This window comes from Cydia fagiglandana, chromosome 9 (genome assembly GCF_963556715.1).
Source record: "Cydia fagiglandana chromosome 9, ilCydFagi1.1, whole genome shotgun sequence".
NCBI classification, from domain to species: Eukaryota; Metazoa; Arthropoda; class Insecta; order Lepidoptera; family Tortricidae; genus Cydia; species Cydia fagiglandana.
In genome coordinates, this window is record NC_085940.1 from 6,511,430 (window position 1) to 6,526,633 (window position 15,204).

Below are 15,204 nucleotides of genomic sequence, written 5' to 3' on the forward strand. Positions count from 1 at the left end.
GTACAAGTTCGTTACAAGTATTTTTTCTTTCTTTCTCTGTAAGTATGGTATAAATGATATAGGTAATATTCTATTCTAATCATCATTATTGTCGTCTGCCGTCACAAACCAAAAAGCATCTGAAGTAAGGCGTATCCAGACAAGTAAATTTTTCGAAAATCTGATTAAATTGCCCGATCGAATCAGCCGGCCTAGCCAAGGTTACAATCGCTATCGCTTCGACAACGAAAAGCATTATGTCTCTCTATCACTCTTTCCATATTAGTGTGACAGTGATCGTTGCGTTTCGATCGCTACGGAGCGTAAGCGATTGGCATCTTGGCTACGCGGCCAGGACGTGCGGACGCAAACGCCAATTTGGCTAGTCAAATTAAACCGCCGATAATGACCGATATTACCGATAAAATGAGATGCGGACGAAAGAATACCAATTTGTGACATATTTTCGTAAGTATTTTCATTCTGGAGCATTTTTTTCAATTAGAGGGCTCTAATATCACCATAAATCTAAAATTGGTGATTAAATTGGAATTTAAGATTTGGTCAGGCCCGTCTGAATAGTACTGTATTCAGATCTGAATCTTGTTTTTATATCACGGGTCGAAGAAAAAATTAAAGCCATTTGTTAAACCGATCTTGTATTTTATTAGTAAATGGTAAAAACATAAGATAGAATTAACTGGGTATAAAGTTGGCCAGTCGAACTGTAATTTTGTATATGGCATATAAAAATAGAGCCTAAAATAAATGGGCCTTTTACTTTACGGCCGGCAGTTTTGTTCAGACATAAAAGTTTTTATACAATAGAGAGCTTTTCAGTCGAGTTCCGTATTTAGGCCAGGAAGCTTTCTGAGTGACCTAAGTAATGTACGAGATAGAAAAGCTTAATTTTCACTATGATATAATGTATACAATACTTTTTCTATTATACAACCTTAATAATTTAAAAAAAAACCGGGCAAGTGCGAGTCGGACTCGCGCACGAAGGGTTTCCGTACCATAATGCAAAAAAAAAGCAAAAAGAAAAAACGGTCACCCATCCAAGTACTGACCACTCCCGACGTTGCTTAACTTTGGTCAAAAATCACGTTTGTTGTATGGGAGCCCCATTTAAATCTTTATTTTATTCTGTTTTTAGTATTTGTTGTTATAGCGGCAACAGAAATACATCATCTGTGAAAATTTCAACTGTCTAGCTATCACGGTTCGTGAGATACAGCCTGGTGACAGACGGACGGACGGACGGACAGCGAAGTCTTAGTAATAGGGTCCCGTTTTACCCTTTGGGTACGGAACCCTAAAAATTACCTGCTGTAAAAATAAGCTCGTTGGTGTCTTTTGTTGCGTGACTGGTCAAATTCATTATAAAACACTAAAGAGTTTCGTAATGAAGTCATTATACTCGGGATATTACAGTGAAAGTATAGTTTTAGTGGTTGAATTAACCCGTTACCGCATGCAATGCCATATAATATGGCGGATATGATATTTAACTCTATTGACAGTAAAGTTTAAACAAATATTTTTTTTATTTCATGCAGTAAGGGGTTAAGACGAAGTACTTACAGGGGGTAACAACTACTTAAGTCGATGAGTAGAAAAAAAACCTTACCAGCATTAGTTAGATTGGTATCGCCCCATGGTCCGTTTCTCCCCAGTATCTCGTACAGGATGATACCGAAGGAGTACACGTCCCCCTTCTGCGAGCCGCGGGAGGGGGGGTTGGGGTCTCGGAGCAGTTCGGGCGCGCGCCAGAGCATGCGCCGTTCCATGCGCAGTGCGTCTTCCGCGTCGGCGCAGCCATCTGTTGGGGAAATATTTAACTATAACTCGCATCGAATTATGGCTCACATTATAGTTCATTTTTATGTGGAGTAGCTGTCACGGTAACTCACGTAAGATGTTTTATTTGTAGTATCAATTAAGTGAGCAAAAGACTTTTATACACTATTTTGTTTATTCTTTATAAAAAGGGGAATACTTATATATCAATAAAATACAACAAAGTAAATTAAATCATAAATACATATGTTAAAACTTTATAATATTGTTCACATAACTTGGTTAAGGTGACAGCTGTCATCTGCATACAAATTAATAACCATAAAACATAAAAAAAAGAACGTAGGTATCCAATCTTAAGTGAAAAATACTATTAAGTAGGTTCACCTGAAAAAGTTAGAGAAGTACCTACATTCATAGTCAGGCTGTTCGTAATTCGAATACAATACTAACTTACTAACTAATAGGTATTATGTCGCATATGATGAGCAAGAAAATGAAGGTTCAAGGTCATAAAATTAAAGTTCAAGCTCATGAATTACCAAAAATCGTTTAAAAGACATCTATCATCTGCCATCAAACGTTGAAAGCCCCTTTTACATTATTTTTCTCAAATAATATTATATCTTAAGCATTTAGCCTTAAGGTTGATATTTTAACGGTACTGTTGAGTTCATTAAAAGATCGACACGACCCGCGAATTGAAGCACTTGATGTTGTTTAACAAGATTATAAAGTCGCCCTTAAGCTTAATTGCTTCCTTTCAAATTAACTTACAGTGTGATTCCGTTATTCTTAAATTAATGAACGCTAGAGCCGATTCTTGGAAAGGTATTCTATCAATCGAACGTTCTAACCAAAGTGGCCCCGTAGTCTAGTGGGCCGTAGATAATATGCCAGTCACTTTGTAAACAGTTAAGGCTGATTTAAAAAAAATCAGTCTTTCACTTTGCATAAAGTCTAGTTACTTATATAAATAATCAAGTAGATAGAAACCATACAATACAACTATACTATAGTCCAAAATCTCCCAACTATGACCCAAAATTGCATTTCATAAAATATTTAGCATTCTTTGATAATGACTTCCACAATTCTAAGGAGTTATTTCTCAAATGATTATCTCGAGGAGAGATGGAGCTAATGGGAAAATATTATTTTGATTTATTGATGATATTTTACTCTTTGAATTTAGGTACGAGCTATTTTGTACGGCCGCCATCTTTAATTTAACGAAGCACTTAGGGCCTAAGGTGTTTGTTTAATACTTGCGGTACAAATCGTTTGAAAGGAGTACGCTCAATGCCTGTAATCTCAGCAATTAAAGTCCAACACTGTACCATAGAAAATATATATATAAAGTGCTAACTCCATACATCAGTTTTGGTACCAAAACGACTATTATTTTCGCAGTCGACATCTAGCATCGAGTAGCGGAATTATCAGTACCGAATGGTTTGACGGTACTTCATTATTTATATAAGTAAAATAGATTTTATGCAAAGTGAAAAAAAAATCAGCCTTATCTGTTAAGTCACTTACAAAGTCCTAGGGATATTACTTTGTTCATTATCCTTAAAGATTAAAAAATATCAACACATAACTTTTCAACGTTCTCAAGACGTTGTAACAATATTAAATTAATAATTAATCTAATTAAATTTCAAATGCCGTCTTCTGAAAAATGAACGTAATAAGACGAATAAGGTCACAATTGAGAGCTTTGTTTGACTTAAATAATACTAAAAACGAAATTCGTCAGTAACTGGTCACTTTTACTGACGAATCACCCTATAACTTCGAAAGACATGGGGAAATCAAAAGTCGCATTCAGCTTTAATATAAGGTAAAATGGGGTATAATACAAATACCCAATCCTCATAGGTACACAGTTTGTCTTGCCGATGCCGCGAGCAAAATAAACTATCAGCCGTATTCGAACTTCAAGATATTCACAAGAGACGACACGTACTAGATCCATTCTAGATACGTTATAGTTTAGATAACAACTAGTTTTCTATTGCAGCGCAATTCGGGCAACCAATGTCACTTTTACGTTAGATAGAGTAAGATATCTATTAGATGCGAATTAGATCTCTAAATCATATCCTGTGGAAATCGTTCAAAGTCTCCAGAAGAGAGAGTATCGATAAAGTGGAAATAGTGCGAATGCCGACTCCCTTCCGTGTTCCACGAAGCCCTACAACCTATCTACCAACTGAACTGATTCGCTAACCAAAATTTCCATCATTATTATCTTTATTGTTTTACACGCCTAAAGGAGTAAATTAACAACATCAAACGTGACCTTTACTGTAGAGGTTTTATTACAGCCCTCATCAGTTCCTTTGATTTGGCATTGAGTTCGTTATTTAAATTTGTGACGGAAAGTGAACGTAATGAAATTATAATTATAGCACCTATCATTCAACCTAGAGGCTCCCAGCGTCTAGCACGCACGCCGCGATACAATCTTCTTCTTCTTCTTCAGTTGAAGAATTATCCTCATGTCGGGTCCATTAGTCCCTCTCGTATGTCATAACCTCAAGGATCAGGTCAACCTCTTGATACGACACAACACCAGCTTTTTTTTACGGACCCATCGACCTTTATACATGTTATGTTAACAATATTTTGAACCATCTTTATATCATAAGCCCCGCATCAGTTAATTATGTTAATAAACTTTACATGGCATTGTTTAATGTTCACGGTCACGTTACAAAATTACGTTGCCGCTATCAGGTAGAGCATAATTATAATATGTAGGTAACTGAATTGTCGACACAGTCAAATATATTCCCTATTTTCATACGATAAGGTACATGATTGCATGAATATTTGTAAATAAGTAACACTGTACACGCTCACCATTTTCTTCTCGGTTTCGGTAGCTACGGATTTTCGGAAATTATACGCAAAAGTTGTTGTTTGAAAGTTTGTACTTCTGAGTTTTGCTTGAACCTACCTGGATTGGATACACGTACTACGTACTCGTATAGCTATTGTGTGTCCGTATGAGTAGGTGTATAAAAGAGGTCCTTTTAAACACGAATGATTTTCACAACACTTAAGTTCTTTTTAACAAAACCATGTCCGCCTACACGTCCGTTATGTAGGCGGACCTGAAAAAACTAAAATAGATTTACTTTGGAAAATATGCTTTCTTCTGTCGATAATTCTACCTGTAATCTTTTATTCTACAAGTAATCCATTAGTTGGCGGTCTGTAACACCCACCCGCAGTCGCTAGAATTAAATTGTTGCTCACAAGGTTCCAAGGCAATGTCAGCCCCGCAATCTATTCGTCAGCACACTTACACTTGAGATTATGCAGTCCGTAGTCAGCAATCTGCAGCACCCATCGGCTGTCGACAAGGCAGTTGCTGCTCGTGAGGTTTCCGTGCGAGACGAGCGCTGAATCGTGCAGGTACGTTAGTCCCCGTAGCAGATCCGCCACCTAGTGCGAACAGCAAAATGTGCATGAAAATACAAGGAATTACTTAAATACAAAGAAAACACCCATAACTCAGGAACAAATATCTGTGATATAAACAAATATAAGCCCTTCCTTGGATTTCTGATTTTTTCAAAGACAATATTAAAAATAAAGCAAGCGGATCATTCCATCACCAGGATTTTAAAAAGTAGTGACAACTAACCAGGCTGGCCACGAACATGTCATCCAGGTGTTGGTCGCGGTCAGCCAGCACTCTGGCCAGCGAGCCGCGGGAGCAGTAAGCCGATACGATGCATATGGAGCCAGCTTCCTCGCAAACTTCGATGACATATTAAATGACAGAGTTGTGACAACTAACCTGCTGGCCACGAACATATCATCCAGGTGCAGGTCACGGTCCGCCAGCACCCTAGCCAGCGAGCCGCTGGAGCAGTAAACCGACACGATGCAAGTCGAGCCAGCTTCCACACAAACTTCGATAGCATCCTAAATTACAAAGTTGTGACAACTAACCAGGCTGGCCACGAACATGTCGTCCAGGTGCAGGTCGCGGTCAGCCAGCACTCTGGCTAGCGAGCCGCGGGAGCAGTAAGCCGACACGATGCATGTGGAGCCAGCCTCCACGCAAACACCGACGAACGCGTTTATGTTTTCATGACGAAGTTCGCGAATCTGGAGAAAATATTCTGGTTAGATTTTGGAGGAAAGCCCTATCTAAAATTTACTAACAAGTATTACCACTAACAAATGTCGCTTAACTTCATAGTCGGGTAAATCCATTTGACCGTTTCAGCAAATATCTACCGTAACTATTACCTTTACTTATTTAATACCAAAATTGCATAATCTGACTGATGGATTTACCCGAGTTTGAAGTTAAGCGACTCAATTTGCTGAGTCACTGTCAATTTCCTGAGTAGTGTCATTGTTTACTTTTCGACCAACAATGTCGGTGAATTGTCATTGTAAGGTGAAAATTGATAGCGTGATAAAACCAGGCAGGATTTATATTACCAGTCGTATTCTAAATTAAATTAAAGAAAGGATAATATGATCAATTCGATCTGGACTAGCTAGCTTTTATAAGTTAAATACATAATATATTTACATAAATGTTCATGTTGGGAACTAACACGAATTAATAAACTACTCGTAGAGGATATGAAATGGTAGCTTCTTAGTATGAAAACAGTGTTGCCAAACTCATACATTCATGGTAAGTTACAGGGAATACAAAAATATGCTTCAAAAATATGCAAATATGCTTTCGATTAGTAGCAACCTACCAAACAAATTAGGTGTTACAGGACTGATTGGTTGAGGTTGAGATAGGTTTATTTTGTAGTTTCACAGTGCCTCGGTTTTATACCGTAATGCTGTGTTACTTATTTGAACAATAAATAAATAAATAGAATGAACATAAAGCGTAGATAACATAATATGCATATGTATTTTATAAAACTAACAAAGGTACCACTACCAATTCATTCACAGGATAAAAAAAGTAATATTATATACAGAAGTCACATATTAATTCGAGTGACGATTTACATAAGGTTTTTTTTATGATATATGGCTATGGCATGTCCATCCTGAACTTTTGGGAAGATACCTAATAAGTATACCAAACAAGTAGACCCAAACAATCCAAGAATTGCTTATAAACTCTATACTTGTTCTTTTCCAACTTTTGTGCACGTGGATGGCAAAAATAGAATTATCCCTACAAATATCGTGTTTCTAATCATTTCAAGAGATACAATACAATGCAATAAAATACAAATACTCTTTATTGCACACCTCATTACAGAAAACAATACAAATAATACAGGAAGAAGAGGTTAAACAACAGGCGGTCTTATCGCTAAAAAGCGATCTCTTCCAGACAACCTTTAGGTAGCGGAAATTTAAATTTATGTCATGTCAGTTTAGGACATGGTAGGGTGGGAGATATTAAATAGAAAAACACTCACGTGAACATGAACAATAGGCACAATAGTCCAGACTTTACAAATAGTTATGGACTTTATTCACAATATAATTGATTCCTTTGTGTGCCCAAAGTTACGTCTCGCTAAACAATGAAAACAGTTAAAGTTTTCTAGGCTTTGTAAAACAGATAACTAGGATAAATCGTCTATTACTGGCGACTGTTTAATAACTGGCCACCTTATGCTAAATATGAACCTATAAACACAATTTATTTTTAGTATAAGGTGCCAATAACAGGCCACCGTTTAATAACTAGCCACCTTATACTAAAATTAATCCTGTTGATAGTACGATAATATAGGCAAATAAAAGTAATCAAACTCTATACCCTAAAGGTTTATAATCATTGACATATATCTAAGGACGGACGTTATGGGTACTAAGAATGGTGCTAGTTCAGCGGTGTCACTCACGAATTCAAGCCAATCGTGACGTCTAACGCAACTAGTTGCGACCAATTGCGCGCGTGATGCGAACTCATCAACTAATCGCATTGTGGCGTTAGGCCCCCCCCACATCTGGCGTTAGGGCCCCCCCACATCTGGCGTCTTTCGAGCGTCGGCGTCTGTCGGCGTCGGTCCAGCGCTATGGAAAATGCCGTCGCTGCGCAGTTGCGTCGACGCTGCGTCGACGTTGCGTCGACGTTGGCCATAGAATTGTAGCGCCGACGCTCGAAAGACGCCAGATGTGGGGGGGGGGCCTTAGACTGCACGTCATCCGTGATGCGTTTTCTTCTTCGACCTTCCATTTTTGTTTGGTGTTTTGGCTTTTTACACGCGGCGACTACCATCTGACCCGCGCAACCTGGGCGGAGCCGGGGGAAGCCGTTTCGTAGCCTCGTCCGTTTGTCAGCAGGGGGACCGCGAGCAGGTGAGGTTGACTTGGGCCCAGAAGATGGTGGTAGGGACCCGAAACCCCCGAAACTGGCGTTAGACTGCACGATTGGCTCGAATTCATGTGCGGCACACCGCTGTACTGGCCCCATTCTTAGTGCCTATAAGGCCCGTCCTTATATGTCAATGTCTAAAGGTATATAATATAATAGCTTACCTGTTTCAACTCTTTCTTAATAGCCCTAGTGACGTCGATACTCTTCTTCTGCAGCCTCTTGACAGCCACTATGTTGCTTCTGTACATCGCGATGGTCGTGTGCGCTCGCCTCGCTTCGTTGTTTTGAGGAACTAACGTCTGTAATTACCCTTGGATTAGTTTTACAGACATGACATCATTTGAGTCGCTTAACTTCAAACTCGGGTAAATCCTCAGATTATGCGATTTTGGTGTTAGGAAAAGGTAAATAAAAGATATTTGTTGAAAGGGTCGAATGGGCTTATCCGATGTTGAAGCTAAGCGACACATTTATACTCGGAACCTTAAACTAATAACGCATAGACAGATAGTCCCCATACGGCTAACCTGCCAAAAGTGAAGCCGAAACACGATCGATGTGTGCGTGGAACGCTCGTGTTTTACGCTCAGCAAACACACACATATATACAAAATATGTTGCCAGTATTCATTTGCTTCTCTCAAAGTAGGGGAATTTTAACAACATCCACACTTGGTTATTAATAATTTGGAAGTGTGTAGATTCGATTTTGTAGCAAAAGCTTTTGTTTATTTTGGGATTTATTGCATTTCTGTACTTTGTGAAATGAGGATTAAATAAATAGCTGATAAGTTTTTACTATTTTTATTTATTTAACAAATGTGCATAAAACAATAAGAATAAATTTAAATAGGACAGAGCATATTCGACCGTGTTTAGTCCGTTTCCAATGTTTCCTTATTGCGTCATTCCGATTTAGACTAATTTTTTCCTTCCATCTCGCAGACAGAAGTGCATCAGTCAGAAAACTGAAACGAACATTACACAAAATAAATATAAGAAAAAAACTAAATACTTACCTAAATAATTAAGTTAATTATAATTTTCTATAATGAATCAATGAAATTCAATTGAGCGTATTTAAATTAGAATGTAGACGTCATGTCCCATTTGGAGGAAAAAATATTCACTACACTGGCAACATTTAGAAGAAATGGCGGCTGACGAAAATTTGGAATTTTGTATTTACGATTATGTAAAAATATCACATTAAACTCGATACTTACGCGTGAAATGTAATATCAGGCGGTTTGATTTTATTATATGATGTGTTGTGACACCCATTCACTGTAAAGCCTAACAAGTTCCTTTTTAGCCCTCGCCACGTTGCGGATTTTCGATGGAACTAATTTATTTTAATGGCAATTATTTTGTTTGACATCCGACATTGAAAGTCATTGAATGTCACCGATGTAAACAAATCGAAAATGATTGTAAATATTTCAGGATAATAATAGATTTTGCAATCAAAATGCCCAAAAAAATTCACACCGATGCTAAACAAATAATTTTAAATACATTAAAATACTTGCGACAGAAAAAGGATACGGGATTCAGTAGCATTCCATTAAACAATGTTGTGAAATTATTTGTTGACATGACGGGTACTGATTTTCATAGTGAGTTTGTAATAAACTGGTTAGTTTTGTACTAAATATGAATATTAATTATTAAATTATTATTTTTCTCATTTAAGGCGTCTTTAGTGCTATAATCAAAAATATTTATTATAAGAATGAGCCATTACCACCACGAGTGACTGAATCTGGTAAATATATATACGGAGGTCGAATATTTAGAATCAAATTATGGCGGATAGGTAAATTATTCATACTTAATTATCAACTAAACATGCTCTTTCGATTGGGTTTCGATTGGGAAACATACTTCTACAACTCACATGTACATAATTGTATACCTCACTCGCTCTTGCACGATGCCAATACACACTGTCCCGACTATTCATGACGTACACGTATTGTTGCTATATGTAAGCTGTTTGTAGCGACATTATATCAGGGCTAAAAAAGAACTTGTCAGGCTATACAAACAACCATCTTTCCTGTAGTTTTTGATTTTTAAACGGGAGGTGTACACAAACCGATTTGACTTTGAGTACTGCGAGGGCCGTTCGAATACGATGATATGATACGAGTGTGACGTGACGTCGCACTTGAAATGGCTTCACTAGGGGTGTACGGACTAGGTATCTATGCCTTATAAATCTATGCTCGGAACAAACAAAATATTTATGAAACTTTAAGGTGACGTTCCAATGTCCTGTGCGTATTATACATAATTCACCAAATTGGTACAATAGTTTTATCGCCGATTAGGCTCGATGGTAAAATAGCCTAGGTATTAATATCAATAGTGTAGTATTTAATCACAGTTTTTAGGCCACTTTTTATTATAAAGGTTATTATTTTCCCGAAGAAAGGAGCACCCTAAACCGGCGAGAGTATATGAGGAATGTTATCAAAGAAAAGGAAGCGGAGGTATGTCAGGATTAGCAATGTACAAGTTGCAGAACATTCTCAAAAATTCAGTGACATTCTCGGGAATTTCCGGAAACTTACACGAGAATTTAAATTAAATTTCCAATGAGAACATTCCATGAGAATTATCAAAAAATATACTATTAGTATTATTTTAATAAACTCGTAAATAAGACAGTCTGTTAAAATAATTGATAACGGCGGTGTCCAGCCACTTCCTAAATAATTTTTATGGTTCGTAAAATTTAAGTTCTGAGAACATTCGGTATGGAAAATTTCGCAACTTTGGAAACTTCTCCTTGGTGCATTGCTAGGAATGTTATGAAAGAAAAGGAAGCGGAGGTATGTCAGGATCATACCAAATCCTTGGGCTCTGCCTACCCCTCCGGGAAATAGGCGTGATTATGTTTGTTTGTTAAGGTTTTTTACAAGCTTTTATTTAGTTTCACCTGACCGTTGTCTGTCTGTAATCAAATATTGCAAGTTAAATCTGATCCACTTCCCGGTTTCCGATTGAGCTGAAATTTTGCATGCATGTATAAATCGGATGACAATGCAATATTATGGTACCATCGAGCTGATCTGATGATGGGGACAGGGGGTGGCCATAGGAAGTCTGTGATGAAACTACTCAACGTAATTCTGTTAGGGGTTTTTAGAATCGCCTCGATGAGTATTAATTAGTCTGTCTTAAGAAAAGTACAGTCAGCGATAAAAGCTTGTACCAAAAATGAATTTTTTGCCAAAAACTTATTATCACGTCGCTTAATAAAACCTAGCGCACCTGCAGGTGTTTGAAATTTAACCTTTGATAAAATTATAAACAATTTCGTGTAAACCTAAGCCCTTCTTTAAGGCCCGTATCATAGCGGCAAAGGGCTTCATGAACATCCGATATTTGACTTGCTTTGAAATTACCTTGTTCGAGTTTACTTTAGAAACTTAATCCTGATTACTTGGTGCTTTGAAAGTTTGTTGGAGAATGAATTCTTATTTTTTACGTTTTTCTCAAAAGATTTTTCGTCTAATGAACAACTGGAGTAGGTATTTGAATTCAAATTTTATTATTTCAACTTGCCAATGTATCCGTGCTATACGGGGAAATACGTAGAAAAGGAGATGAATTAACAAAATTACATAGTGGGCTTCATTCAAAATAAATTTGCTGATTCTTTTAGTGAAATTTACAAGTGATTTTAACAAAATATTTTGCTATTTGAATTTAAATAAAGAACTTAAAATATCGATTGATTTACCTGTAGGTAAGTCACTAACTTATTACTCATAATGTTTAAACGTAAACGTAAACTTGCTTTACAGTATTTTTTTCATTCGCTTTTTATTTAATTTATTTTCCAACTCGTTGAGCTTTATTATGAATCAAAATACTTTATGTTATTTCTAGCTAAAGTCCTCACTAGATAGGTATTTCTTTGCGAAACTCTCTGTGAGAGATTCGATATAAAATAAATTATATACGCGAAACTGATCAAATAACGAGAGAGGTATTAAATCTTCTTTCCGCTAGTCTTGCGAATTGGTTGTTACAGATTGATTTCTAAAAATATAATATTTGATTGGACATTGACATATAAATTATGATGTTTCTGTTTACATAATATGACAAAAACAAGAGAAATGTTTAGATTTTGTGATACCGTGCGCGTTGGAGGGCCTGCCCTCTTGTGGCCTGAATTGGAAACATATGTGCACATGTACATTGCTAAAGCAAGTGCTACCATCTACCATTCTCGTCGGTACGCTTCCTTGTGCATAGTAGATTGCATCTTGTGGGCTACAACGGAAGCATAATAAACGACATATTTACCTCGCGCCAAAAATCTGACTGCTCCTATGCTGCCCCCTATAGTTAATGCACGGGGCCTTTAGATTGATCTGACGTAAAAAGTGGCATAAGTCATGTCACTGCGTTTATAGCGCGTTAGTGCATTTTGAAGCAGCGATGTGGTTTTTACTTTTAGTTATTATCTTTACTTCATTATGTAGATAGATAGAGGTTGAAGCGAGAGAAGTCTGCAACGATTTTGAAACAAAGTGTTATTTTAAACGTCAAAATTCTATGAAATTATGACGTATAAATGACACTTGCACTGCATGCGCTATCAATATCGTTGCAGACTTTGGTTTAACTCTATTTACAACATTTAAATGGTTCCTAGTTTTATCACTTTTATCTATATGTACCTACTATACATAATGTTGATATCGCTTAACAAAAAAACCGGGACGCTAGAATTACGAACGTGAACTCACCTTATCCCCATCATTGCGGGCTAGTATAAACGTCAGATCCTTCGCCTCGATCCTCCAGAGTACACTGGCCAGCTTCTGCTCGTATCTATAATGCCTCAACAGCAGCGCGAGCGCAAGTATGGCCGCCGCGGCTACCGCGATAATGGCCGCTAGTACGCCCGGGTCGTGGGGCAGGGAACACTTTAGTCTGTCGAAGCCGCAGGGCGGCTCGGCTGCTGGCGGCTTTCCGTTCAGCCAGACGATTTTGTTGGCACCCACCAGCTCCTACAAACAGAAATTTGTTTCTATTTAATAGCGACTGAATACTTACATACAGTGTGGAAAAATAAGTTGGGCACTGGAGGGAAACTACCTTAAATCCTTAAGCTAGCTCATTTTACTTAAAGGAGTCATTCCTTTATTTTTTAAAAGAAACAAAACTGTATTAAAAAATTAACTTTAAGCATTCCTGAGAAGTAAACCTTTGTGGGATTTTAGTGTTTGTCCAATGGCTAAGGATACCTGTATAAATGTACACATAAGCAAACATTGCTTACTCCGCACTACTTTTATATACTACTACAAGCGTGTTTAGCTGTTGTTCTTATCTACCGCTATTTACCTGTGTATGTGATAAATACTCGCCACTTTATTGTAACAAATTTTGTTAACAAACATGTTAACTAAAGTCGTAAGCCCTAGAGATCATAGACCTAGGATTCGCTTGCGCTTGACAGACAGCTTAAGTGTGCGAAAGGGAAGCCATCACGTATATGAACATCCCATAAGTGCGAAAGAGTCAGACTACCAATGAGAAAACGTAACCACTTTTGAGTTTGACGACGGCCGCGGACGGCCAAGAGCGTATCACGGTAATTTTCAAATTGAAAAATATACACGGATTACGACGAAAAGTATTAAATAAAATAATTCAGTGAAGATGGTGTCTTGTAGTGTGCCGGATTGGAGTGTCACAGGTCCAAATAATCCAAGCAAATACTCATTTCAGAGGATTTATGATATTCCGAGCGAAATTTTCATAGCGATATTTTGTCAAATTAACAGCGTAAAAGTGTAAGAAGCCGGTTTATACAGTTCATTATAAGTTTTTCTTCCGTTCCGTGCTAATATTTTATCATATTAGTCAATAATTTAGAATATTTTGTGTAAAAACATAAACTGTTAGTTTACGCTAGGGCTTGACAAAATGTTCATATGACAGTATCGATAACTTGTCGGTATATTAATAGCTATTTAATTATTTCTTCACAAGAAATCATTAAGATATTATCTTTTATAACCGACTTCAAATAATAACGATTGTTATACTTTTTTGAAGGTGTTCATGTTTAGCGTGTCATGATAACTTCACTTTCCAACACAGTAAGAGTTACATTAAGATAAGTCTGCAACGATTTTTATGGCAAACGCAGTGCAAGTGTTATTTATACGTCATAATGTCATAGAATTTTAGTGTTTAAAATAACACATTTGAAAAAGTAGTCGATAAAGCAATCAAACATCGACAGATTATTAATATGTTGTAACATGACATCACTATTTTTGATCTCACATAGACAATTTACGCACACACTTGCATTTCATTTTTGGTCACACTTTTGAAGATTGAGAGTTGTTCTTTGTCATATAATTCTTTGCTAGAGATGGACTGCCTACTTTATTGGGCACTGACCCTCTAAACCTCCGAGGGCTACCTACAGCTAGTAAGTAAATACAGCTTCACAATTAATTTTATTTCTTTGTAATTCGTGTTTGTTTGACAAAGACAAACAATATGTGTTGCTTAATGAACGATAATTATGATAAAAATGATTTAATTAGTTAATTATTAATATATTTGGAGTTCCAAATATTTATTGTTGTTTTTGAACGCCTCGTTGAAACTTTTTATGTTCTGAGTTATTTTAGTAGTGAAGTACCTAAGTACTAACAGCTCTTAAGCTAAAGTTTTTTCACTTGGCAACCAGACCATAAATTCTACTATCATAATAAAAGTAAGAGTTGAGGGCGGCGCGCCAACAAACTGGTTACTCCAGTTTGGCGCATTTATTGTATATATGTATCATTGTAATTGTTTATATGAATAAATGAATTAATAATAATAATAAATGTGAAAGTTGATAAGCATGTACCTATGGTTGTATGTTTGTTAGAAACTCTTTTACGCTAAAGTAAGGGAACTTAGATAAAATTTGTTATATCCGCGGGTATACGAATTTTTATAAAGTCCTGCAAGCCTATTATGGATCGCTTTATCCACATTTATCCACGTGATAATACAACTGTCACTTTTTAACTCTGCGGGATAGA

At 36.9% G+C, this 15,204-nt stretch overlaps 1 protein-coding gene across 1 annotated transcript in view; it reads right to left on the minus strand.

The window, feature by feature from the left end:
- Window positions 1-15,204, minus strand: part of LOC134667142 (guanylate cyclase 32E-like) — a 186,937-nt gene that overhangs the window by 118,826 nt on the left and 52,907 nt on the right. The window contains exons 9-13 of the mRNA XM_063524433.1: window positions 12,895-13,158; window positions 8,284-8,421; window positions 5,755-5,913; window positions 5,103-5,241; window positions 1,613-1,804 (exon numbers count right to left, since the gene is read on the minus strand). Of these exons, the coding sequence (XP_063380503.1) occupies window positions 1,613-1,804; window positions 5,103-5,241; window positions 5,755-5,913; window positions 8,284-8,421; window positions 12,895-13,158 (892 nt within the window). The remainder of the gene's footprint in view (window positions 1-1,612; window positions 1,805-5,102; window positions 5,242-5,754; window positions 5,914-8,283; window positions 8,422-12,894; window positions 13,159-15,204) is intronic.